We start from the raw sequence: 25,123 nt of genomic DNA, 5'->3' as shown, positions 1-25,123 counted from the left end.
ACTCTTTGACCTGTACGCTGGCTGTGGCACTGGTGCAGTCTCTAATGACGCTGACAGAAAAGCCCCGTTTACCATTGGTGGCAGCCGGCATGGACACCAAAGTCACTGTGTGAGGGAGCAGGTCTGTTGGGGAGTCAGCCAAACCACGCTTCTCCAACATTGGCGTCAGGACCACCTGCTTGTAGCATTTACCACTGCGTGAGAGAGAGAAGTTGATGAAACTGAACACTTTGAACTTTAAGGACAAGACCTGACAAGACCAAGACATCTCTAGACATGTTACAAAACACTTTTCACAAAAGCATGTGTCAACACTTGCATTTCAGAACACAAAAAAAGAAAATAGCAAACTAAAATTGCTATGTGGTGTTAATATGATCAAATATGGTTTCTCACTCGCAGAGTCTGGAGCTAATATATATATATATAAAGTTTTCTCATCAGCATTGTTTGGATTCAATGTGTAAAGTTTCCTCACCAGTAGAGTTTGGGGTTAAAAAGGAGCATTCCGGGTTCAATACAAGTTAAGCTTGATTGACAGCATTTGTGGCATAATGTTATGTTGATTAACACAAATTACTTTGGTTTGTCCCTCGTTTATTAAAAGCAAATATTGCCGTTACAGTAAGGCATTTAGTATGGGAGCCAGACTTTAAACATTCAAATACACAATGTATCAAAAGTATAGCCACAAACACTGTGTTAACAATTTTAGTGTGATAAAATTGCTTGCTAAACTTGTACGTAAAGCTATTTTCAACAGTACATCTTCGTTGTGATGGCAACATTAGGCTAGTAAACCCTATTATCTGGTAAATGCCATAAGATGGTAAATTCATTATTTTAAATCACACAAAAATAATGTTAACGTGTAATGTTTACATCTTGTGTCTATACTTTTGAAAGTGTGTAATTCAATGTTTATGGACTGGCCCCATTCACTTCCATTACTAAAACCACGGTTTGTTTTGTTTTTTGTTTTTAATTAAACGAGGGACGAGTAGAAATAATTTTTTGTGAATCAACATTATGCTACAAATGCGGTTGATTGAGCTTAACTTGTATTGAACATGAAACATATCTTAATACAGATTAGGAAGTTAAAGTAGAGACTGCATTTAATATATGTAAAGTGTCGTCCCAAGCACAGCTGGGATGTGAAATGTGTAAAGTTTCTCACCAGTAGAGTTTAACACGTTCCACTAAGGCATAGGTATCCCGTTCCTCGATCACCACCCTGCAGCTCAAACACACAAAGCATTCGGGGTGGTATTTATAGTCTCCTGCCACCTAAAACAAACAAAAGCCCAGGGCAGATCAGCACACCACAAAACGCTTTTATCCCAAATGGAACATTGAAAATCCCAACAGCAAATCCTCAGTGCTCCTGTTATACTCTTACAGCAGTACTCCTGTACATTCAGTGTATGATCTCTCTGTCTGTCAAGACCAGGTAGTTGTGGATGTTTTTATTGTGCTTCATCTGTTTAGTGTTGGTACACTGATTTTGTTAAGTCAGCGTTCTTTGGCAGTGACATAAGCGTGCGTGCTGGCTTTCTTTAACACCTGCAAGTCTCTGGGCCTGTCTGTTATCAGAGGTGATAATGCTGCCAGCTCCTTTCGTAACCAATGATCCAATGCCCTTTAAACACATTATGTATGTCAATATTGGTCTAAACCCTCCTTTTACATCTCTTCTTTAATGCTGGCTCTCTCCAAGACTCTCTCCTTAGATCTTCTCAGAAAATAAACAATTCAGAGGGGGAAAAAAAGGCTTTTGTTATCAGAAAAGTTTTTGGAGTTTTTTTTTTGGTGTCTTTGACTCTCAAACATTATTTGACCCTGAGTAATGAATAAATCGGATAAAGGACTTCAAATGCGGGGGGAAATGCCTCTTTAGTAAATTTTTCTGTGTTTTTAATCTATTATCTAACATTTTATACATATCATAATATTTAATTCCAAGTTATCTAGTGATGAGCAGAAAAATAGTAGTCTTCAGTAGAAAAAAAAAATGCCATCGTGAAAGGTAAAAATTAAAATGAATCTTAATAGAAACAGAAGTTAATTTCAGATACTGATCACCATTTGTCAGCTATTATCAAATTATGTTGTCACTATATACAGTATATATACAGCTGAAGTCAGAAGTTTACATACACCTTGGCCAAATACATTTAAACTCAGTTTTTCACAATTCCTGACATTTAATCGTAGAAAGATCGTAGAATTCTCTGTCTTAGGTCAGTACTTTTTTTAAGAATGTGAAATGTCAGAAAAATAGTAGAGAATGATTTATTCCAGCTTTTATTTCTTTCATCACATTCCCAGTGGGTCAGAAGTTTACATACTCTTTGTTAGTATTTTTGTAGCATTGCCTTTAAATTGTTTAACTTGGGTCAAACGTTTTGGGTAGCCTTCCACAAGCTTCTCCCATTAAGTTGCTGGAATTTTGGACCATTCCTCCAGACAGAACTGGTGTAACTGAGTCAATAGCAGTGGCTTCTTACTTGCTGAGCAGCCTTTCGGGTTATGTCGATATAGGACTTGTTTTACTGTGGATATAGATACTTGTCTACCTGTTCCTCCAGCATATTCGCAAGGTCCTTTGCTGTTGTTCTGGGATTGATTTGCACTTTACACCAAACTACATTCATCTCTAGGAGACAGAATGCATCTCCTTCCTGAGTGGTATGATGGCTGCGTGGTCCCATGGTGTTTATACTTGCGTACTATTGTTTGTACAGATGAAAGTGGTACCTTCAGGCATTTGGAAATTGCTCCCAAGGATGAACCAGTCTTGTGGGGGTCCACAATTTTTTTTCTGAGGTCTTGGCTGATTTCTTTTGATTTTCCCGTGATGTCAAGCAAAGAGGCACTGAGTTTGAAGGTAGGCCTTAAAATACATCCACAGGTACACTTCCAATTCAGTACACCTCCTATCAGAAGCTAACTGGCTAATTGTCTAAAGGCTTGACATCAAGTTGCTTAAAGGCACAGTTAACTTATTGAATGTAAACTTCTGACCCACTGGAACTGTGATATTGTCAATTAAAAGTGAAACAATCTGTCTGTTAACAATTGTTGGAAAAATTACTCGTGTCATGTGCAAAGATGTCCTAAATGTCTTGACAAAACTATAGTTTGCTAATATTAAATCTGTAGTTAAAAAATGTGTTTTAAATGACTTCAACCTAAGTGTATTTAAACTTTGGACTTCAACTGTGTGTGTGTGTGTATATGTATATATGCTGGAAAGTCCAAGAGCGTCCCATGCGCAGCTTTCGTGCAGAAGAATGCAAATTGTCTGCCTGTATTTTCTGATAACATGCTGCATTCATCTTGCCATCAATTTTCACAAGATTCCCAGTGTCTTTAGAGCTCACACACTCCCAAAACATCAGTGAGCCACCACCATGCTTCACAGTGGGGATGGTATTCTTTTCATTACAGGCCTTGTTGACCTCTCTCCAAACATAGCGCTTATGTTTGTGACCATAAAGCTCTATTTTGGTCTAGTCACTCCAAAATACAGTGTGCCAGAAGCTGTGAGGCGTGTCAAGGTGTTGTCGGGCATATTGTAACCAGGCTTTTTTGTGGCATTGGCGCAGTAAAGGCTTCTTTCTGACAACTTGACCATGCAGCTCATTTTTGTTCAAGTATCGTCTTATTGTGCTCCTTGAAACAACCACACTGTCTTTTTCCAGAGCAGCCTGTATTTCTCCTGAGGTTACCTGTGGGTTTTCTTTGTATCCCGAACAATTCTTCTGGCAGTTGTGGCTGAAATCTTTCTTGGTCTACCTGACCTTGTCTTGGTATCAAGAGATCCTCAAATTTTCCACTTCTTAATAAGAGACTGAACAGTACTGACTGGCATTTTCAAGGGTCTGGATATCTTTTTATGTCTTTTTCCATCTTTATAAATTTCCATTACCTTGTTATGCAGGTCTTTTGACAGTTCTTTTCTGCTCCCAATGGCTCAGTATCTAGTCTGCTCAGTGCATCCACGTGAGAGCTAACAAACTCATCGACTATTTATACACAGACACTAATTGAAATTTAAAAAGCCACAGGTGTGGGAAATTAACCTTTAATTGCCATTTAAACCTGTGTGTGTCACCTTGTGTGTCTGTAACAAGGCCAAACATTCAAGGGTATGTAAACTTTTGTTCAGGGCCATTTGGGTGATTTCTGTTACCATTATGATTTAAAAAGGAGCCAAACAACTATGTTATAATAAATGGCTTCATATGATCACTATCCTTAAATAAAAGATCAGTCATATTTTCAAAATCAATGCCAAAATTTCACAATTTCTGCCAGGGTAGGCAAACTTTTGAGCACAACTTTATATAAAGAATGACATATAAAGGAGGATAGCCACATAGAATATGAGTAAGAGTCAAAGGTAATCACCCATGTTGGTTTGCATGTAACGTCACAAGCCAAATAAAAATAGTCATGCATCAAAGGGTTAACCCGAGTATTTCTTCCTGGTTCTTAGAGGTTAAAACAACACCCACCGTTAAGAAAACATCATTTGTACTGACACGGCAAAAAAAAAAAAAAACATGCATTATGAGGTTTGATTCAATATAAATGAAACAGTCAATCAAAAAGGGTTATGAAACGGCAAAAAGACAACTTCTAACTTCTTATTTTGAATGGAAAATTATTTGCACAATAACCCTCTGGCTCTTCTCATTTCTGCTTGGATGGAGAAAGTATGAGATCACGCTGAGGTTTTATTTAACATCAACCACAAAAGACAGATTAGCAGAAATGTTCACTGAGCTGTGAATCAATGATCACAGGGTTTGACTAACCAAATTCTTGAGCAATGTCTTGGCTGGGTAATCCACGCCTCTGCATGCGGACAAAACCAATCAACAATCGATTTAGAACATGCAGACTGGCAGTTAGAGAACTTTAAACCTTCTTGGTTTTGGTCTCGTTTATTCTAGGTATCGGGCAAATCCGTTACAAATGACTCTGTCTATCATAACATTAAATTAAGTCCGCTTTTACAGTGCCTTGCCTGAGGGCAGTTAGTTAAACTGCTTGACACTCAGTTTAACCTATGAGTAAGGGTGATGTTTCAAATCTTTTGTACCAACACTACTGCAGCAACATCACACCCTCCTGTGTGTTACTGCGAAGTGTGAGTGTGTATGTGTGAAAGCCTGTTTCCCAGCACTGCTTTGCAAAAGAGCTGCCTCTCCCTTAGAACTCACTGAACATAGAACGGGAAACTAGAGACTTTTTTAAAAGTTTCAACTGGTTTTGCGTAAGTCCCAGATTTTTAGATTGGACATCAAGTGGTGACCCAACACAGTACTAAAGTCATTTATTGCACAAAAGTAAACAAAAACAAAAAAAAATCAAATCAATCATTAAAACTAGAGATACACTGATGCAAAAACTGTGTGTTGATATCGATATCCAATAATTTAGAACAACATCTGCTGATACAGATACCGATAGTTTGTTGGTTCTGTTTTTGTTTAATGCAACCTTGTTTCAAATCACTGATCATTAGAGATAATTCACCCAAAAATGAAAATTCTCTCATCATTTACTCACCCTCATGCCATCACAGATGTGCATGATTTTCTTCTGCTGAACACAAAGATTTTTTGAAGAATATCTCAGCTCTGTAGGTCCATACAATGCAAGTGAATGGTGACCAAAACACCAAAAACCCCAAAAAGGAGATATAGTCAGCATCTTGTCATTGCAGTCTCTAGGCACGATCATGATTTCAAGCTCTATTACACTTTCTAGTGCTTGACCCATGCGCAGAATGCTAGATGGCACTAAGGAAGTGTAATCAAGCTTGAAATCATGACTGCCAAGGAGACTGCTGTCAAGATGTACAGTAAAAAAAAAAAAAAAAAGGAGTTTTATTATCTTATGGATTACTTTTATGCTGACTTTCTTATTTTTGGATCTTTTGGAGTTCTGGTCACCATTCACTTGCATTGTATGGACCTACAGAGCTGAGATATTCTTCTAAAAATCTTTGTTTGTATTCAGCAGAAGAAAGAAAGTCATGGACATCTGGGATGACATGAGGGTGAGAAAATGAGAGAAATTTCATTTTTGGGTGAAGTATCCCTTTAATTACACAACTTTGAAAGAAACTAAAATAATAATTTTATTCTCTTTGTCTCTACATGTCTTCTATGTTTTAGAGTAACTGGTCTTGGTTATAAACAAAACAAGTGGTTCACTAGTGGTTATTTCCTTTTGATTGACAGTAAGTAATCAGCCCTGATCATAGGCTATTGTTAAACAATCGGCAGATGTTAGATAGCGCGGACATCAGCATTACTTTAATCGGCCAATGCGATTATTGGCCGATACATCAGTGCATCGTTAATTAAAACGTAGTAATATTATCCATTATTACATAACAATAGAATAATATTAAAATAAATAAATAAAATTATATTAACAGCATATAAATTATTAATCACACAAAACACATTGTAATCGGTGTTGGAAGTGAACACCTACTTAATATAGCCTGGGTCTAGCCTTGCATAGTTTTAGGATTTTCAAGGAGGTCACATAACCTTTTCATGTTGGCATGTGCCTAGTTTGGCTTGCTTCAAGTGACAACGAATTTGCACCAAAATACTGTGAAGTTTGATTGGATGCGCCGCTTTTTACGTCAACAATGAAGATACCGAAAACGCTTTCTCCTCCCTTTTAAAAGTTGATAAGAAAATTAATTTTCATATCCAAAATACGTATGATTATGTAACTGACTATTAGCCTATTTGCATTTAGCATTGTTTTTTCTCTGCTTTCCACATCCAGAACAGACCCACTGTGACCCACCACAGTTTAAAACCACTGCTTAACATCACAGCTCCCTTAATCAAGATGATCTCTGCTGCCAGAATTTAGTGTAAGGACTCTACCAGATGGAGCAGCTTTAGATCCAGAAATTTGGAGAGGAACAAAATTACTGTAGAATCTGAACTGAACAATGGAAGATTTCATGAGGGCAGCCAAAGTAAAGAGTTTTAGTCCATCAAATTTAGTATTTGTTCTAGAATCTTCATTAGAACACACATTATCATGGAGAGTTAGTCTGACACAAACACATTTCAACAAGCACTTTAGCTGTGAGGACGTGGTTTCTTTCAGAGGTTTTAACACCCCGCTGCTTGTGCTTTCTGAGCCCACAACTGGCAACTCACCCCTGACCAGAAATTCTTGGCATCCCTAAGCCAAAACAGAAAAGGCCCATTATGCATTTTGCTCACTGGCAAATTCTCCTCTCTCTTTCTCCAAAGTTAATTTTAGGTCCTCTATTAATCTAATTAAAAACTCCTTTCGGTGAGCAGTGATTTGTTTACATTAGAGACAAATTCGTCAATCTCACTTTCATGTTGATAAGGCTTCCATTAGCGTTATGATGACAAAGCTCCTCATTGAAAGCCCATGCAAAGGCATTCCAGATGCATGATGATACAACAAGACTGAGGCCATTCTCTTTTTTCCATAAAATGTAAGTGAATGGTGAATGAGGATTACAAGTTTTAATTGCTGTATTCATCTATGAGAAATTGGTTCCGTCCAGTTAGGATTGAATCCATCTATTAGGATCCAGTTAGTTCCATCCAATCTTAGGTCTTGACCTCTGCATTATCCCAATAAGACCCTACATTTGACCTCATAGCTGGGGTGGAATACATTAGACTCCAAAGATAAGGTAAGGACTTCATTCTCAAACGCTGTGTTTTGCAATTTCTCCTCCCACAAGCATCACTCAGATGTGATTCACTGCTCAAATTAGGAGTGCAAACATGGAATGGTGAGTCTAAAAGCTTTTAAAAGTAAAGATTGTCCACCACGCTTTATCTTATCAATGACCACTTGAGTGCTATGAAAAACACTTGCCTTCATTGAGATTCTCTTGTCTTCAATAAACATCAGCTGAGTAAATATTTATTGAATGAGACAATGGCATTTTGCACAGGTTAGTCTTTGCCTTGTGAAATCTTTCTGTGGTTTCAAGACCTTTTGACCATCTACCTGATTGATAGTCAGTTCCTTTACTCTTTCCGTGGAATGTTTTGAAACTCTTTCAGAAAATAAACACACTGTTTGCAACAATGACCTCGGTTTACACCTGGTACCTGTTTTGGGTGATCCGATCACAAGTGGGCACCACTAAATACAGATGTAAACAAAGTCTAAACATTTTGTAATCTGATCACTCAGACAAAATTCAGAGCAAAAATCTGGGTTACAGTGAGGTACTTACATTGGAAGTGAATGGGGCCAATCCGTAAACATTAAAATACTCATAGTTTCAAAAATATAGCCACAAGACTAGGGGTCGACAGATTAATGGCCTGGCCAATAATCAGATCCGATATTCATAATTTTTCTAATTATCAGAATCCTTATTTTGTCTGATCTGATTGCCGATACATTTTAAAATGCGCTCAGTTGGCTCTAATGCCACCACCTGTTTCTGAAAGGTTACTGCTTGTAGTCTAGCTCAATGTTCTGCCCACAGTATTATCGGATTGGCTATATATCACGAGTATGGCCAGTCAACACTGTACTCCGTATCTGTGTGGGAGAGGTTGGAAAGAGGAAATCAGCAAAAGAAAGACGAATCACTGAGAGGACAAGCTGTTTTCAAAGGTAAGAAAGCAGATACTGAAGTTGCAATAAACATCACAATATTCTATGCCAGCAGTAACCAATAGGGATGCCGCCTGTGAGTTTTTAACGGCTAGATTTCCATCTGAGGAAAAAATAAATAAATAAAATTTCGCTGTTAACCGGCTTTAAGATTATTTGCACATTTTCTTAGTATACAACAGCACTGATACAAAAAATGCATATCATATAACAACTGAACGTCTAAGTGGATGTATTTTTGGGGGATATGTGGATGCTAAGGGCAGTCCTACAATAAGAAAACATAAAAAAAATAAATAGGAGGTATATCTCACCCATCTCATCGCTCCAATCTAGGGCACGACACCGCTTATGCACATCCCGAGCTCAGTGATGTGATTTAATGTAACCAGAGTGCTTCAAAAGTCCGTAGTCTAAATGTAAGATTATTGTGGGTGCGCAACATGCACAGTAGTTCATGGAATTCAAAAGTTTTTTTCTTTTGCATCAGTTTATTAAAGCAATCGTTGTCTGTCAGACTCCCCAACAAAAAGAATAGGCAACAGACTCTATAAAAATACAGTCCACAGCATCTCACAAATAAACCTGTGGACTATGCATAATAATGGGAACACTGCTTACAGCAGGCGATTTAAAGTCCGATCATGACTAAAATTGACCCTTTTTGTTGAATGCAGTGAATTTGTACAGAAGCAATGCTTTAAATAATGAGGACAATTTAGACACAACTTTTCAAGTTTACTTGCTGATAGAAACTACACGCAAATGCACGCTGTCAGCACGCTTAAACATTACAAAAAGTGGCATCTTTAATTCATCACTTTAAAATCACCACAGCTAAAAATATTAAACTTACTAGTTTGTTGTTGGATGACTAGTGGAAAATCCTGTCCCATTTGTAGAATGTGTATCATTCTATGACTTTTGTCTGCTTGTTTTACATCTGTCGTCTTCAGTCAGTCATTTAAATGCTGCCAAACAGCCGATTTAAGTCGCTTTTTTGATGGATATGAGTCTGGTATATTGAATTCCTCTGTTATGTTTTGGAATTCATGTGTTTAAGCTTCAGTTTCACTTGAATTGAAAGTTCACGTTGAGTCCCGGACATCTGGTCATTAAAGCACCACACGGCCACCGTCCGTAACCATGGCAACAGCTGCCCTAACCACCCAGGCACAAGAAAATGAGCTCGGCTTACACCAAAATTTTTTTACTTATATTATATATATATATATATATATATATATATATATATATATATATATATATATATATATATATATATATATAACATTTTTGCCACGTGTAAATAAAGCATTTCACGGTTTTTAACCATCAATTCTTCTTTTTTTTTTTTAATCCCCTTTTCTCCCAATTTGAAACTTTCCCACTACTTAGTAGGTCGTGGTGGCGCGGTTACTCACCTCAATCAGGGTGGCGGAGGACAAGTCTCAGTTGCCTCCGCTTCTGAGACAGTCAATCTGTGCATTTTATCACGTGGCTCGTTGTGCATGACACCGCGGAGACACCCAGCATGTGGAGGCTCATGCTACTCTCCGCGATCCGCGCACAACTTACCACGTGCCCCACTGAGAACGAGAACCCCTAATAGCGACCACGAGGAGGTTACCCCATGTGACTTTATCTTCCTACAAACGGACCAACTTCGTTGCTTAGGAGACCTGGCTGGAGTCACACAGCACACCCTGGATTCGAACTCGTGACTCCAGGGGTGATAGTCAGCGTCAATACTCGCTGAGCTACCCAGGCCCCCTTTAACCGTGGATTCTATATTCTTACGGTTAAAAGTGACATTTTTGATCACGGTTAATAGTAAAACCATAGAATCGCGGCATTCCTAGTCACCAATTAGCAAACCGCAGTCCATGTCCGAACCCTGGATTTGTTCCATCAGGACCACCAGACATCATGACAATGGTTGCCCCATCTCACCGTTTCTACACTTTAGGTTAGCAGCATGACAAAACAACGGAGCAGTGTACACCGCAAGTGCTCTGGGGCGTAGATAGCACTGATCTTTTAGTGCTATATGCTTGAATATTTTCTCTAGCACCAAACACGCTTCATTAATGCCCTTTCGCGCTCAGCACGCGTTGCCTCTCTCCACCACCCTGCGACATGAGGCGCCGCATAGTAGAGCTGCAGCCGTGGTTATTTTAAAGACAGTAGATCATAGCTGAGAAATACAGTGAGCAGTAATATAGATGATACCAGCATCTTTCGCTAAAATACACAGCTGAAAACAAAAATGACGCTAAGTGAAACAATATTCATGTGTCTGATATGACTCCGAAGGTCCAGCTAAGCGGTTTGTGACAGGACAATTTATCGTGGTTCCAGAGCACCTTTAGACTAGAAACGATTTTCATGTTTTGAGCCTACTGATAATAAACAGAGATTTTTGTTTACATTTTGTGAAAATTAATCAGCGATAACATCATCTGACATGGATGGTAAGAAAGTAAAGTCATATTTATTTGTGTAGTGCCTTTCACGACACACATCCTCTCACAGCAGCTTTACAGAAGATCATGCATTAACAGAAAATGAAACTGTAATATCTATAATGTCTTGGAGTCATCATTGTGTAGTTTGATAAAATATGATTGTGAATTGTGTTTAAAAATAAGTAATTAAATAATAATTGTATTTATCACCCCAGTGAGCAAGCTGAAGGCGACTGTGGCAAAGAACACAAAACTCCATAAGATGTTGGTTAATGGAGAAAAATAACCTTGGGAGAAACTTTGAAATGACAAGTTCTCTGCTTATGATGAAAATCATTTCCATTATTTGATAGTCTGCCCCTTTATACTTAACGATAGCCAACAGTATTTTTAAACTGCTCTATTTAGATGTACTTTGTTTGTTTGTTTTTGGTAGATTTGCATTTTAAAATATAAAAATGGTTCATTAAGATTTTTACTTACATTATATTTCCTATCTATATATAAACAGTTGAAGATCCCCCATAGTCCATTACTTTGGTTGTCTTTGGGCCACAGTGTCCTCATTCTTACCCAGTTCTTAAGATACTTTTTAACTGAAAATTTAAATTTTTACTGCAAATGTATATCAGCCCCAAATATCGGTTATCAGTCTTCTTGATCGGTATCGGTATCTAGGGCTGAACCGTCTGATTATTGGGCATTCAAATTCCAATCATAATTTCAATACTCAAATAAGGGACTTTTAAGCGAATATACTGTATAAATGCCATGAACGGCACAATTGTGTGTCATTCAGTTGAACTCCGAGTCGGAGGGTCACTGAGACACACCGCGGAGGACAACTAGCTCCTGTCCTGAAGAGTGCGAAGCGCTCTGATGCACACGCTGTCAGCAGAGGTTCGCGTCAAACTCCCGCGAAAATATAAATGAACAAGTATAAACTTTGATAGTGTCACAGAGTGCTCCCGTTTCACTTTAAACGATCGTGTAATGGCAAATGTTCCTGGTTCACACACAGTGTTAATGACACGCAGTGACAAAGAGGAGAGGCACACTTACTCTATTTCTGTGGAGAGATAAAATGATGAAACAAAATCTCAAAAGGTTCTCAAAGGACTTGTAAGTTTAAACATTAAAATAGCATTAAAATAACAAGTGAAAGAAATTAGGAAAGAAATATTTTACTATTGCATAGTAATAAACATGTAATATAAATATAATAATATATAAAATATATTTTACCTTTTATTAAAAAAAAAAAATCTAAAATATATGATTTCAAAAAACAAGTGTAAATGTAAAATTGACCAAAACTAAAGTTAACCAAAAAGAGACATATTGAAAGTATTTAGAACTATTTTGATATTTAAAACATTCTTTTCATATTATTCATACGTTTTTAAATCCTTAAAAAGAAAATCATTGTTTATCCCTATTTTATTATTTGATATATATATATTGAAGTTAAATATGTAGAAATGACTTCTTAGTGTATGAAGCACACATGCAGAAAAAAAGCTCACCTTAAAAAAATATTACAATTTATATGACAATTAATCGTGAAAGCCCTTAACGAGACAATTAATCATCACAGCCCTAAAACAGACAATTAATATTCATAAACGCAATTAATTGTTTGACAATTAATCATCAGCCAATTTTCATAATCGTGACAGCCCTATCGTTATCAGCCCTGAACAAACCTTATCGGTCGACCCCTACACAAGACCTAAACAATATGCATGTTAACATGGTTTTAGTGTGGTAAAATCGCTTACCAACCTTTTCTGTGTAAAGTTTTTAAAATTTTACAACTTGGTTGCTATGACGATGTAATGTAAGCAAACCCTATAAACTGTAAAAAATGACGATTTAAACAACTTTACCACTCAAATAATACATGAGTTTTAACAGAAGAATTTATGTAAGTGCTTTTATAAAATTATAAGCTTCACATTTCTGCCTTTAAACCCTCCAAAAATTGGCCCTATTCACTTCCAATGTAAGTGCCTCACTGTAACCTCGATTTTTGCTTCTTTTCTTTTTTTTTTAAAGAAAAGGAGAGACGAGTCAAAATTTATTTTTGTGGTAATTAACATTATGCCACAAATGCTGTCGATTGAGCTTATAGAACCTGGAATATACTTAAGAAAATAACCATCCTATTGAAAAAAAAAAAAAAAGCCCATAGATACAATACTTCATGGAACTTCAGTATGGTCGTCTGATTTCAACAATCAAAGACACAGATTATGTGAAGTACACACAAGCCAAGTTCTACTAAAATAATTGACAATTCCACTCAAAACAAGACGTTTGTTGTTACATTCAAATTCAAGTATATTTGTCAGAGCTATGGCCCAGAATGCACTTGCCCCTGACAAGTGCAGCATTTTTTATTTACTTTTTCGACCTTATCAACATGCAGTAAAACACTAACATAGTGAGTGATTTATGCAGTCATGAAATCAATCTTTCAGAAAGACAAACCAGAAAACAAATGTTTTTTGTACCATAGCAGGTCCCGTCATAAGCAGTGAGCAGCCATGGCACAACTCCCCGAACTTCTCGCAGTAGTGTTTGTGACAGTACAGCCTCCCCTCCTTCTCAAAGTACCAGTTTGTCAGGAGATCAAAGCACACAGAACACCTGGAGGAACAAGAATAGAAAAGTTAAACATACTGTTTGCAGAAATTCCCTTGAGCAACTGATATTAGATCAGCTCTCCAGGACAGGGCCTCTGACTGATTATTTTGCTTACCGGAGCGTGTGACTGCTTTCGGTATTTGTTCATGATGTCATTGGAATTTCAATTGTAAAAAGTACGTTTTAAAAGGAATAGTTCACCCAAAATTGAAAAGTCTTACTTTGGTAATGTAAAATAAAACCATAAGCTATTTGAATGTTTGCAGCACATGGAAGGAAGCCGTGAGGTTTTATGTCAAAGATCTGTGGCTGATTTTTGCCTCAGCCAAGCAACTATAGTGACATTAATGAGCCACATGGCTCATTGCACTTATAAGAAATCTTTTCTCATAATCTGGCAAAACATATCTGAGAGAAAGCTACAAAAGTAGTAAATGATGTCAAAGAAGAAGCATGCACACAGAAATATCCATCCACTCGTGACTGAGACAAAGTCAGAATGCGCAACACACACAAACACTATAGTTTAGGAATTTGGGAAGTGAGCCAAAGCTGGTCATGAAACTCTCCTGTCGGCCACCCTACCTACAATTGGAACCTGATGTCGGAATACAAGCTATGCCGCTTTCAAGTATTATCAACAAATCTACTTAGGCCTAATTAATGACATTGAACTACAAACTAGTTGCTTTTTTTTAAAACAATAAAGGAACTATTGTCTTGGACAGACGAGGAAGGATGCGTGAAAAGCAAAAAGTTCCTCTTTACATGCCACAGCTTGTACTGCCAAACTAGCCAGAGGTGGGGTTACTGGGACCTACAGTACACCAGATGTGAAACACCTAAGGGGTGCATAACTTTAGAGGAAAAATTACAGCCTTAAAGGCAGACAGCATTACCATGATAAATGCCCCAAATATTTCCTCTACATATAGGCCTAGACCAAGCACTGCCACATTTATTCACTGTTTGTGTGCTGCTAAAGTAGTGTTGTTTGCTAAGGCAAGCATCACTATTACTATTGCTCATACTTAAGGTTGGGGATTTGAGCAAACCTATAACCCTAAGTATTAAACTTTAGCATGTAATTCATCCTACACTGTTTGTGCTTCAGACAAATCGTGCAGCTTGAGCAAAGGTTTGCTATTAATTTCTGTGTTCAGACTTAATTTTACCTGGTGAACAATGAAGCGGACAAAAAAAATCCCATAGACATTCATTGAAAGAGAGACCCAAGCCATGTCAAGGGACCACAATATCATGTAAACTTGCAGGTGGGTTCTTTAAACTTGGGCCAGTAAAGCTGGTGTCACACTAGCCGATTTTTCCAGTGATTTTCAGGCATAACCTTAATTTGCATAATCGCCGGCCAGCAGGTCACAGACAGAACTAGGATTAGCATCTGCCAGCTGAAGGTTGTTAATCCCTTGACCATCTGCACTCCCAGCTGAGTTAATGGCTCTGAGAAATGGAAAAGCAGTTCAAACTTGCTAGAAAAATCTCTGTCGCCGAGCACTCTCAGCAAGTGACCAATAAGCTTCTTTTACTGAAGAACCGACAAGATGTCACACTGATCTGAACATCATCAGCGATCACACTCACAGCCGTATATCACAAATGCAGATTGTTATCCATAGTGATTCTCTCACCAAGCATTTTTCTGGGGTTCTCCTTCACTAAAATGACTAATAAAATCAGAACAGTGTTTTTTGATGAACATAAATCCTTTACTCACTGGCTATGTTTACATTATGCTTACGTCAATCCGAATAAATTCAATCGGATTGCAGATTCTGAATGTACTGTTTATATGTCCACTAAACTTTGCAATCTGATACAAATATTCGTTTACATGTGCATTACATGTATTCTGAACCAAATTTCTGCACATGCAAAGAGTGTCAGTCGTTGCATTCTGAAGAAGCAGAGAAAGGCTGAGAAAGTGAGAATGGCACCAAAGTCCGTAATTGGTGTTTTTGCTTTGTTATCTAAAAAAAAAAAAAAAAACAGAAAAGCTTTCTTCTTATGTTACTCACTCTACTTGGCAAATGAAGAATTAGAAGCAGCATCTAATAACCTGTCTGACTTTATGCATTTGCCTCATGCCCATTCCTCCTCCAATCTAACCGCAGGCATCTCTGGATGCGAGTACGAAGACAGGTGGGTGAGAGCTGTCCTTAAAGGAATTAACAGATGTGGAATGGAAACAAAATAATAGGGACTTTAAGCAACATCTGCGGATGGCACGCTACGCAAAAATCACTAAGCAATAATGGCGGAATGGAGCATTTAATCATCAAAAAAAAAAAAAAGGGTAGGCTATTTAAAACAGCAAGAGAAGTGATGCTCGCAGTGTTAAATAACTATCAGAAGAAGAGTTTTACTCCTGTACGATATAAATAGCCTACTTCTAAAACCTTGATAATATTATTAATAGTCTACCGATATTTTTGAGGTTTTTTTATTCAAATCCTATAACCGTGTGTAATTTAACAAACTTTGAGGAGTATGTTTAGGCTATTTACTGTGTTCACTTTGCATCATTTCTTGTAAAACATAATCTAACATTTACTTTCCTAATCTGTCACGTACGATCGACTGTTACTATGGCAAAGAAATGCTTTAGAAATTATGGTTTCGACGTCAGGAAGTGAGTGAAGTCGTGTACACGCAATGGAACACAGAACGCCGTAACCGCACCTGATGCTTCAAGTCCCTATTAAGAATGATACAACATTCTTTGCTTTACGTGATGTCATGAAAGATCATGTGCTCTGCAGAATATTAAGTGCGAGTCTGCATACCCTTAATAATGCATTTTGTCATTGCTTTGTAGGTTCCTGCAAAGAGTATAACGTATAAACATACATACGCACCACATCTGAGCATGAGCAAAAGGTATTTTAGAATACAACTGAGAAAGTAGCCGGATTCAAATATTTACATGGCTAATATTTTTATTTTAATCTGATTATTTTTGGTCTACACCACCCCCTTCAATCAGATGGAAATTTTATTCGGATCCAGCTCAATCGGATCATTTTTGTGTTTACATGATGGCTTTTCAATCTGATTGAGCTATCAGTCGGATTCTAAATGGATTATTTGGTTGTATGTAAACGTGGCCACTGAAAGATGCATATGGACATTCACATTCTATGGCAAGCCTTGAGGGGATAAATCTACATTTATACGGTAAGGTTACTTCTGGAAAAACATCGTAAATCTTTCTATTACAATTGTTTAACTTTATGCGGTACTTCTATTGTTATTTCGACGAGCTACACGTGACGGAATCAGAGAGAGAGAGAGAGAGAGTGTGTGTGTGTGTGTGTTGGGGGGCTTAAGCAACCTTTCAGCAACCACCCAGAACACTAGCAACTGCAAAAGCAACACAACAAAAACTACTCAGAACAACTTAATGCCAATAGATTTACATTTATTCACTGGCAGACATTCTTATTCATGTATCAAACCCATGGCCTTAGCATATCCAGCGCTAAATAGGTAACAAATATGCTGGATTATTTCACCTTTGTTCTGGGTATTTTTCACATATTTATGCATTTATATCAGTGTAGCTGATACACTGTTCTTGAGTCATTATTCATCACAGTTGGCTGAAGTCTATCAGGAAAGAACTGCAGCTCAAGAGAAAGCAGCCATTCCTTTGCATACTACTCTACCAGTCAGAAAACCACCAAATTTATACAATTTGGGCCCAGCATTGGCACTGGATTGAGAGAATCTGGCCAAACTTTCCACTATGAGCAGAGCAACAATAAGGAGAGCAAGTTCAGAGAATTCAAGAAACTAAACGCTCCACATGCCATTAATGCAAGTTAACACCTGGAGGCAAAAAAGAAAACGTCAAGCTGCAAAATAGCATAGACTCTATGACAATGGTTCATTCGATACGTACTGCGATTCGGTAAGTATTGCGATTTGATGTTTTCATATAAAAACTTCTCAGAAGTTGTGTCTGAAATTACAATTATTTTTACTCTGTAATATATAATTTGCAGGTAAAAGGTAGGGATGTGCAAAACTATCAATTTAAAACTACCAATGTACCAGTCAGTGTGTTGTCTGTGCTAGGCGACTTTAAGGAACCCACGTATAAGGCTGCTTTATGTCCATTTGTATTCAACAAATAAAAATATACTATATACCATTTTAACTTAAAGTAATTTTGTTATTTTAGAATATAAAACATAACATTAATTACCATAGGCTAATGGTAACTACCATATCATAATGATACCTTTGCAACATACAAATGGAGGCTAAAGATTAAACTTGTTCAAGAACCGTTGCTGGGACTGTACTGAATTATGACACACATGACAGTTCACCTGTAGTGCCAATGTTGTTGCATGTTATTTGCATATGCATCCTGAGAAAGTCTGAGATCCTGTGCAGCATTCTCATAGACAGCAATATTCTTACAAACTGCTCCCAGATTACTGACAGAGAAAAAAAAGTGAGAACCCACAATTTGAGCGTGTTCCACGAGACACGATAGCATTAAGCGCAAATGAACTTCTGAACAAAAAAGCAAAAAAGCGTGTTGCCGGTGTATCTTTTGTCTGTTCTTCAAAATATAAATCAGATGTGTTTCTTGAAGCACGCATCTTTGTGTCTAGAGACATTTCTTATCGACAGTGGCGGGTAAATGTGCAAAATTACCCGCCAATGTGCATGAATACTCTGGCTGATAGATTACAAATATTGCAGGGGCGTGACATGCAGCCTAGTTTACGGCATCCAACAGTTTGATAAGTTTTTTTACAACTAGACTATTTATTAAAGCAGTGTCAGACAGAATCTGCAGAATGACTCCTGACAAATACTCTCCACAACATCTCAAATAAGCTTTTGGATTATGCATAATAACAGGAACATTGATCACAGCAGAGGATTTGATGTCCGACAGTGAACAAACGGCACTTGATGACTGGAGCAGCGGTGCATTAAAGGACTAAATGTAAAGAATTAAAGAGACAAATATCTCAGAGAGAAAACCTTGTTAATGTGGAACTCTGCACAAATATAGCTTCCTACATTGATCTATTAATCATTGTAGCATTAAGATAAACATGCTTTTTTTTTTTTTAATTGAATAATAAAATCATCAGGGAGATGATTTTAAAATCGTTTGGCTCAAGAATCACGATTTTTTTCCCCAGCCCTACTAAATAGCCTATTAAAATTTATTTGGTACACAGCATGAATGGTTTGGTCTACAGTATGTTTGGAAATTTCTGAGGGTTTAACAACTAAAAAAAACCTTCTGGAACTATTTTTAACAAAGACTGTTCAGATTTGTAGTTAAGGAATAGTTCACCCAAAAATGAAAATTCTATCATCATTTACTCATTTAGTTTGACTTGTATGACTTTCTCTCTTCTGTGGAACACAAAGGTTTTAAAGAATATCCTGGCCAATCTTTTCCATTTAATGAAGGTGAAAGGTGACTGGGGCTGTCAAGCTTCAAAATGACAACAACGCACCATAAAAGTATCTTAAAAGTAGAATTTGGAAGTTGAAATACAGTGTAGCATGGTTAACATTGATGATGCTTTTTTTTGGAGTTTGAAAGCCCCAGTCCCCATTTACTTTCATTGTATGGACAAGAATGACAAGGATAGAGCAGTCACGATTATGAAATTTGGCTGACACTTACTTGCCCAAAAAAATAAATTAATTGTCTGTTTTAGGGCTTTCACGACTGTCATACAAAATGTCATACTTCAAAAGGTGTATGTGTGCTTCAAATACCTTAATTTATTTATTCATATTTAACTGAGAATTATATAATAGAAATATATTAATTCCTTTAAGGCTTTAAAAACTTATGAATGACATGCAAAATAATATTTTAAATATGAAAAATATTTCCAAACACAAAATATCTGTCTCACTTTTTGGTCAACTTTAGTCTTGGTCCATTTTATATAAATACAGTCTTCTCTAGCACTCTGGATAGTGTCACCCCCCCCTTCGACTAAAGAAAATTAAAGAAAAAAGCCCTGCACCATGATCACACTCATGCTCTCAAGAGAGCAGCTCAGAAAAGAGTGCAAGTGGAAGAATACAAAATTAGAGGTATTTTGCGGTGCATGGAAGGATAGTGTCTGTAGCAGAGAATGTGAGCAGAGTGGAGCGAGAGCAGAGAGGTGATAATTCTACCTGAGCGGAGAGTACCTTTTTGAAGATTCCGCTCTGCTCGCTCAGGCCGCTTAGTGCCGCTCCCTCAACCCAGAATGCGCTTCATGATATGCTGGTTTGGGAATCTGCTAAATAAGCAATAGGCCTGAGGTTATGGAGCTCTAACATTGTTTTAGTGAAGTTGCAAACCTTATAACCTCAATAAATGCAAAGTATTAATCAAAGCTAAGAATGAAGAAATCGAAAGGGAGTGTGGAGAGGCCGTGAGAATTAGCAAATATTCATTTTGCAATCGTGCGTGTCACATTGCCAGAGAGCACGAGGATGTGCAATGCGATGTAGTGCAGCAAAAGGTAAGCTAGTAGGCTACACTACTATTCGATCATAAATTAATAGATATAAAGTCATGTATCTTGTTGTTTTGCCATCATGACAGTGCAGCTGCCAGCTAGATGCAAGCCCAGTTCTGCGGGGTTCTGAACATTAGAGCACCCTCAATTGAATATGTAAGCTTAATAACACTGTATATTGGCAAAGCATTTTACCTTGAATCCCGGCGAACACACACAAAAAATCCCTGTATCAAAACCAATAAACATGTATGATCTTGCAGATCAGTGTGTCCTAATTTGCAGGCGGAGCATTCTGCTTTCATGTCTCTATTGTACAATTGAGCATATGATTAGTAAAGATTTCCACTCTCGCATAGAGAATTTCATTGCAGAATTATCTCACTTTTCGATTTCTGCTTTGGGATAAAGTGGCTCATAACTGCTGGTCAGTTTCCCAAAGCCAAATCCACACCTTAACGAGAAGTGAAATGTAAAAAAAATTACTCTAGATTAGTGTTTGCGGATATCCTCTTCCGACATCACTCGCTGCATTCATGCGCAGAGAAAAAAGCTATAAATGATTGTACATTAGGAAAAAAAAAACTTTTCTTAAATGAAGGCAGTGTAATTTGTGAATTAAATAATTTATATTTGTTTTATGATCATTAAACATGATTTCATCAAATATACAGGTGCATCTCAATAAATTAGAATGTCGTGGAAAAGTTCATTTATTTCAGTAATTCAACTCAAATTGTGAAACTCGTGTATTAAATAAATTCAATGCACACAGACTGAAGTAGTTTAAGTCTTTGGTTCTTTTAATTGTGATGATTTTGGCTCACATTTAACAAAAACCCACCAATTCACTATCTCAAAAAATTAGAATATGGTGACATGCCAATCAGCTAATCTACTCAAAACACCTGCAAAGGTTTCCTGAGCCTTCAAAATGGTCTCTCAGTTTGGTTCACTAGGCTACACAATCATGGGGAAGACTGCTGATCTGACAGTTGTCCAGAAGACAATCATTGACACCCTTCACAAGGAGGGTAAGCCACAAACATTCATTGCCAAAGAAGCTGGCTGTTCACAGAGTGCTGTATCCAAGCATGTTAACAGAAAGTTGAGTGGAAGGAAAAAGTGTGGAAGAAAAAGATGCACAACCAACCGAGAGAACCGCAGCCTTATGATTGTCAAGCAAAATCGATTCAAGAATTTGGGTGAACTTCACAAGGAATGGACCGAGGCTGGGGTCAAGGCATCAAGAGCCACCACACACAGACGTGTCAAGGAATTTGGCTACAGTTGTCGTATTCCTCTTGTCAAGCCACTCCTGAACCACAGACAACGTCAGAGGCGTCTTACCTGGGCTAAGGAGAAGAAGAACTGGACTGTTGCCCAGTGGTCCAAAGTCCTCTTTTCAGATGAGAGCAAGTTTTGTATTTCATTTGGAAACCAAGGTCCTAGAGTCTGGAGGAAGGGTGGAGAAGCTCATAGCCCAAGTTGCTTGAAGTCCAGTGTTAAGTTTCCACAGTCTGTGATGATTTGGGGTGCAATGTCATCTGCTGGTGTTGGTCCATTGTGTTTTTTGAAAACCAAAGTCACTGCACCCGTTTACCAAGAAATTTTGGAGCACTTCAGGCTTCCTTCTGCTGACCAGCTTTTTAAAGATGCTGATTTCATTTTCCAGCAGGATTTGGCACCTGCCCACACTGCCAAAAGCACCAAAAGTTGGTTAAATGACCATGGTGTTGGTGTGCTTGACTGGCCAGCAAACTCACCAGACCTGAACCCCATAGAGAATCTATGGGGTATTGTCAAGAGGAAAATGAGATACAAGAGACCAAAAAATGCAGATGAGCTGAAGGCCACTGTCAAAGAAACCTGGGCTTCCATACCACCTCAGCAGTGCCACAAACTGATCACCTCCATGCCACGCCGAATTGAGGCAGTAATTAAAGCAAAAGGAGCCCCTACCAAGTACTGAGTACATATACAGTAAATGAACATACTTTCCAGAAGGCCAACAATTCACTAAAAATGTTTTTTTTATTGGTCTTATGATGTATTCTAATTTTTTGAGATAGTGAATTGGTGGGTTTTTGTTAAATGTGAGCCAAAATCATCACAATTAAAAGAACCAAAGACTTAAACTACTTCAGTCTGTGTGCATTGAATTTATTTAATACATGAGTTTCACAATTTGAGTTGAATTACTGAAATAAATGAACTTTTCCACGACATTCTAATTTATTGAGATGCACCTGTATATATTAGACAAAATTTCACTTTATGCAGGACAAATATTTTTATTTGTTAAATCCATGGTTAAACCTTCCTGTACATATAAAGAGTGCATGCACAAGACATGATCGTTTGAGGCATATAAAGTCCAGATTCACTTTATGCTGCTTTAAAAATATCAAGGAAAAACAAAGGGGGCACATGGTATCTACTAATATAATAATTATTATATAAATAACCACAGTCCTTTAGATTGCATATGATCTGTGCATATAATATTAGGGAATATTAATAAAGCAACAACACTGAAAAAGAGAAAATCATTCACTGCTCTTTTCTGGATAACTTAATACACCCTTTAAAACTAAACACAAAATTAGGATGATAAATTGCTCATTTTAATTTACAGACCCAAAGTCTGATAGCATTAAATCAGAAACCTATTAATGTATCAAATCTACACTATAATCATTCCATGGAGACAACTGAAAAACTATTATGAATTTCACTTTTACCTGCAATATTTTTCCTGGTATCAGTCCATGTTTTCATTATTGCCATAAATGACTCGAACAAACTTTAAAGTTGAAAAGATTGTGTTTTTCTGGGTCGGTTGTATTACTCGGGTCCAGTTTAAACTGAAAAGGGCAAATCTGAAAGTATGTGAGTTTCCGTGCCAACGCACACATGTTTTATCACTTGTAGAGGTGTGTTTGATGACTTGTTTCAAGTAAATAATGGTCATTTAGAACTGAAATTTTTTAAGGCATTATTTGAAGATGTTCAATGGCATATGTGCTAACAGAGAAATATTTGACTGATTACAAATGATAATGAAGGTCTGGTACACACGATTATCTAACAGCAGTTGTAAACCAGTCCAAAATAAACAGTGAGATTTTATATACAAAAACACAACAATACAATCACATAATTTCAGATGTGTACATTACTAATCATTTGATAATTTAATAACTGTCAGCCTATAGTCTATATTTCACCCAGAGGGGAACCTCAGCCCATGTGGGCAAAGGGGCAGTTGCTTGGGCCACTGTAGCTACCCTCTGTGTGCATGTTTGGAACCAAGTATACTACAGAGTAGGGCTGCAACTAACAATTATTTTGATTATCGACTAATCTAACGATTATTAGAACGATTATTCGACTATTCGGGCGATTATTGCAATGATTAATCATTAGCTCTAAACCGACTATTCAGCTTGTTTCCCGACTTAAAATGTTGTATTAAATGTGCTTGCTAACAATAAAGAGGACAAAATCATCTTTTAAAAATACCTCTAAATGACATTCACCGAATTAAAGGGAAAAAATACTTTTTATTATGTTTCAGTAAAAATTTCACTACAAACAAATCCTATTGTTATCAAGTGTATTTGTCTTTTTTTCCATTTAAAATTGTCTAAAAATCATTAAAACAATATATGTTACTTCTCAAGTAAATGTAAGATATTTAGACTTGCTTTAAGAGAATGTATCTTAAATATAAGTGTATTTTGTTTATAAGTGTATTTTTTTCACTTGGTTATAGACAAAATACACTTATATCCAAGATCTATTTTCTAAAAGCAAGTCTAAATATCTTATATGCTGCTTCTCAGGTGAATGCATCTTTTTTTAAAGGATTTTTTGATATTTTAAAATATTTGTATTTTTAATATTATATTCAACATTCTCAGATTAAAAAAATAAATTCTTCTGCAGTATAGCTGCTAAATAAATGTACGTTGTTTTAAATGAGTTTTAGATATTTATATTGGAAAACAAGCCAAAACAAAAACAAATTAAAAAATGTATTTTTTGCAGTGTATAATGGGGCGAAGACTACCCTCTCTCACCTTTTTGTTCACTTCAATCCATCTTTATCTCACAAAAATAAATAAAATAAAATAATAAAGCTGCGTTTTGCCCGTTTTCTTCACAATAAGAAATGCACAGTGACATATATTATGATTCAGTAAGTTGCCATTGCGTTATAATCTAGCTGCATTAAGCGCGCGCACTCGATGGATGAGCGTCCCCGCGACAGTGTACCTCAGCTGGGTGCAGTTTCAATCTCTCCCCTTTAGATCGGACACTTCGCGCAACTCATAGAAGAGGCGCTGACCGCACAGAGAAATGCCAGTTTCCTTATTTTAACTTTAATAAAGCTATAACGCATTAAATAGAACTGCATTAAAGATGTAACGCCGGGGTGTTTCCTTTAAAGACGCTCAACACGCAAGTTTTGCTTAAGCTGAGCGTCAGCTCCTGCTCTGCTTATTCCACAACAAGAGTGCTTCTGTATTTACTTTTGTATTTTTGCATTATAATTCCCTCATACTTTGCGATCTACATCACCTGTTTGGAAAGTTTAGAGTGCGTCTTGACTGTGAGATGTGTTTTCTTCCTCTCCTCAGTCAGGCGCGAGCTGCAGTGCTGCTCTTGTGTGCAATCATTAGAGTATCATATGATCTTATGTCACGTTAAGATCAAACGACTATTCGACAACGAAAATTTTTTAGTAATTTTTTTTTTTTTATTGTCTACGTTGTCGATAACGTCGACTAATCGTTTCAGCCCTACCAC

General features: G+C 37.1%; 1 protein-coding gene across 1 annotated transcript in view; it reads right to left on the bottom strand.

Moving 5' to 3' along the window:
- LOC127419720 (LIM domain kinase 2-like) overlaps positions 1–25,123 on the bottom strand; it is a 54,816-nt gene that overhangs the window by 19,594 nt on the left and 10,099 nt on the right. Inside the window, exons 3-5 of the mRNA XM_051661376.1 lie at positions 13,655–13,790; positions 1,181–1,290; positions 3–194 (exon numbers count right to left, since the gene is read on the bottom strand). Of these exons, the coding sequence (XP_051517336.1) occupies positions 3–194; positions 1,181–1,290; positions 13,655–13,790 (438 nt within the window). The remainder of the gene's footprint in view (positions 1–2; positions 195–1,180; positions 1,291–13,654; positions 13,791–25,123) is intronic.

The sequence above is a fragment of the Myxocyprinus asiaticus genome, chromosome 3, assembly GCF_019703515.2.
Source record: "Myxocyprinus asiaticus isolate MX2 ecotype Aquarium Trade chromosome 3, UBuf_Myxa_2, whole genome shotgun sequence".
NCBI lineage: Eukaryota > Metazoa > Chordata > Actinopteri > Cypriniformes > Catostomidae > Myxocyprinus > Myxocyprinus asiaticus.
This window is presented reverse-complemented; position numbering and strand designations above follow the sequence as displayed.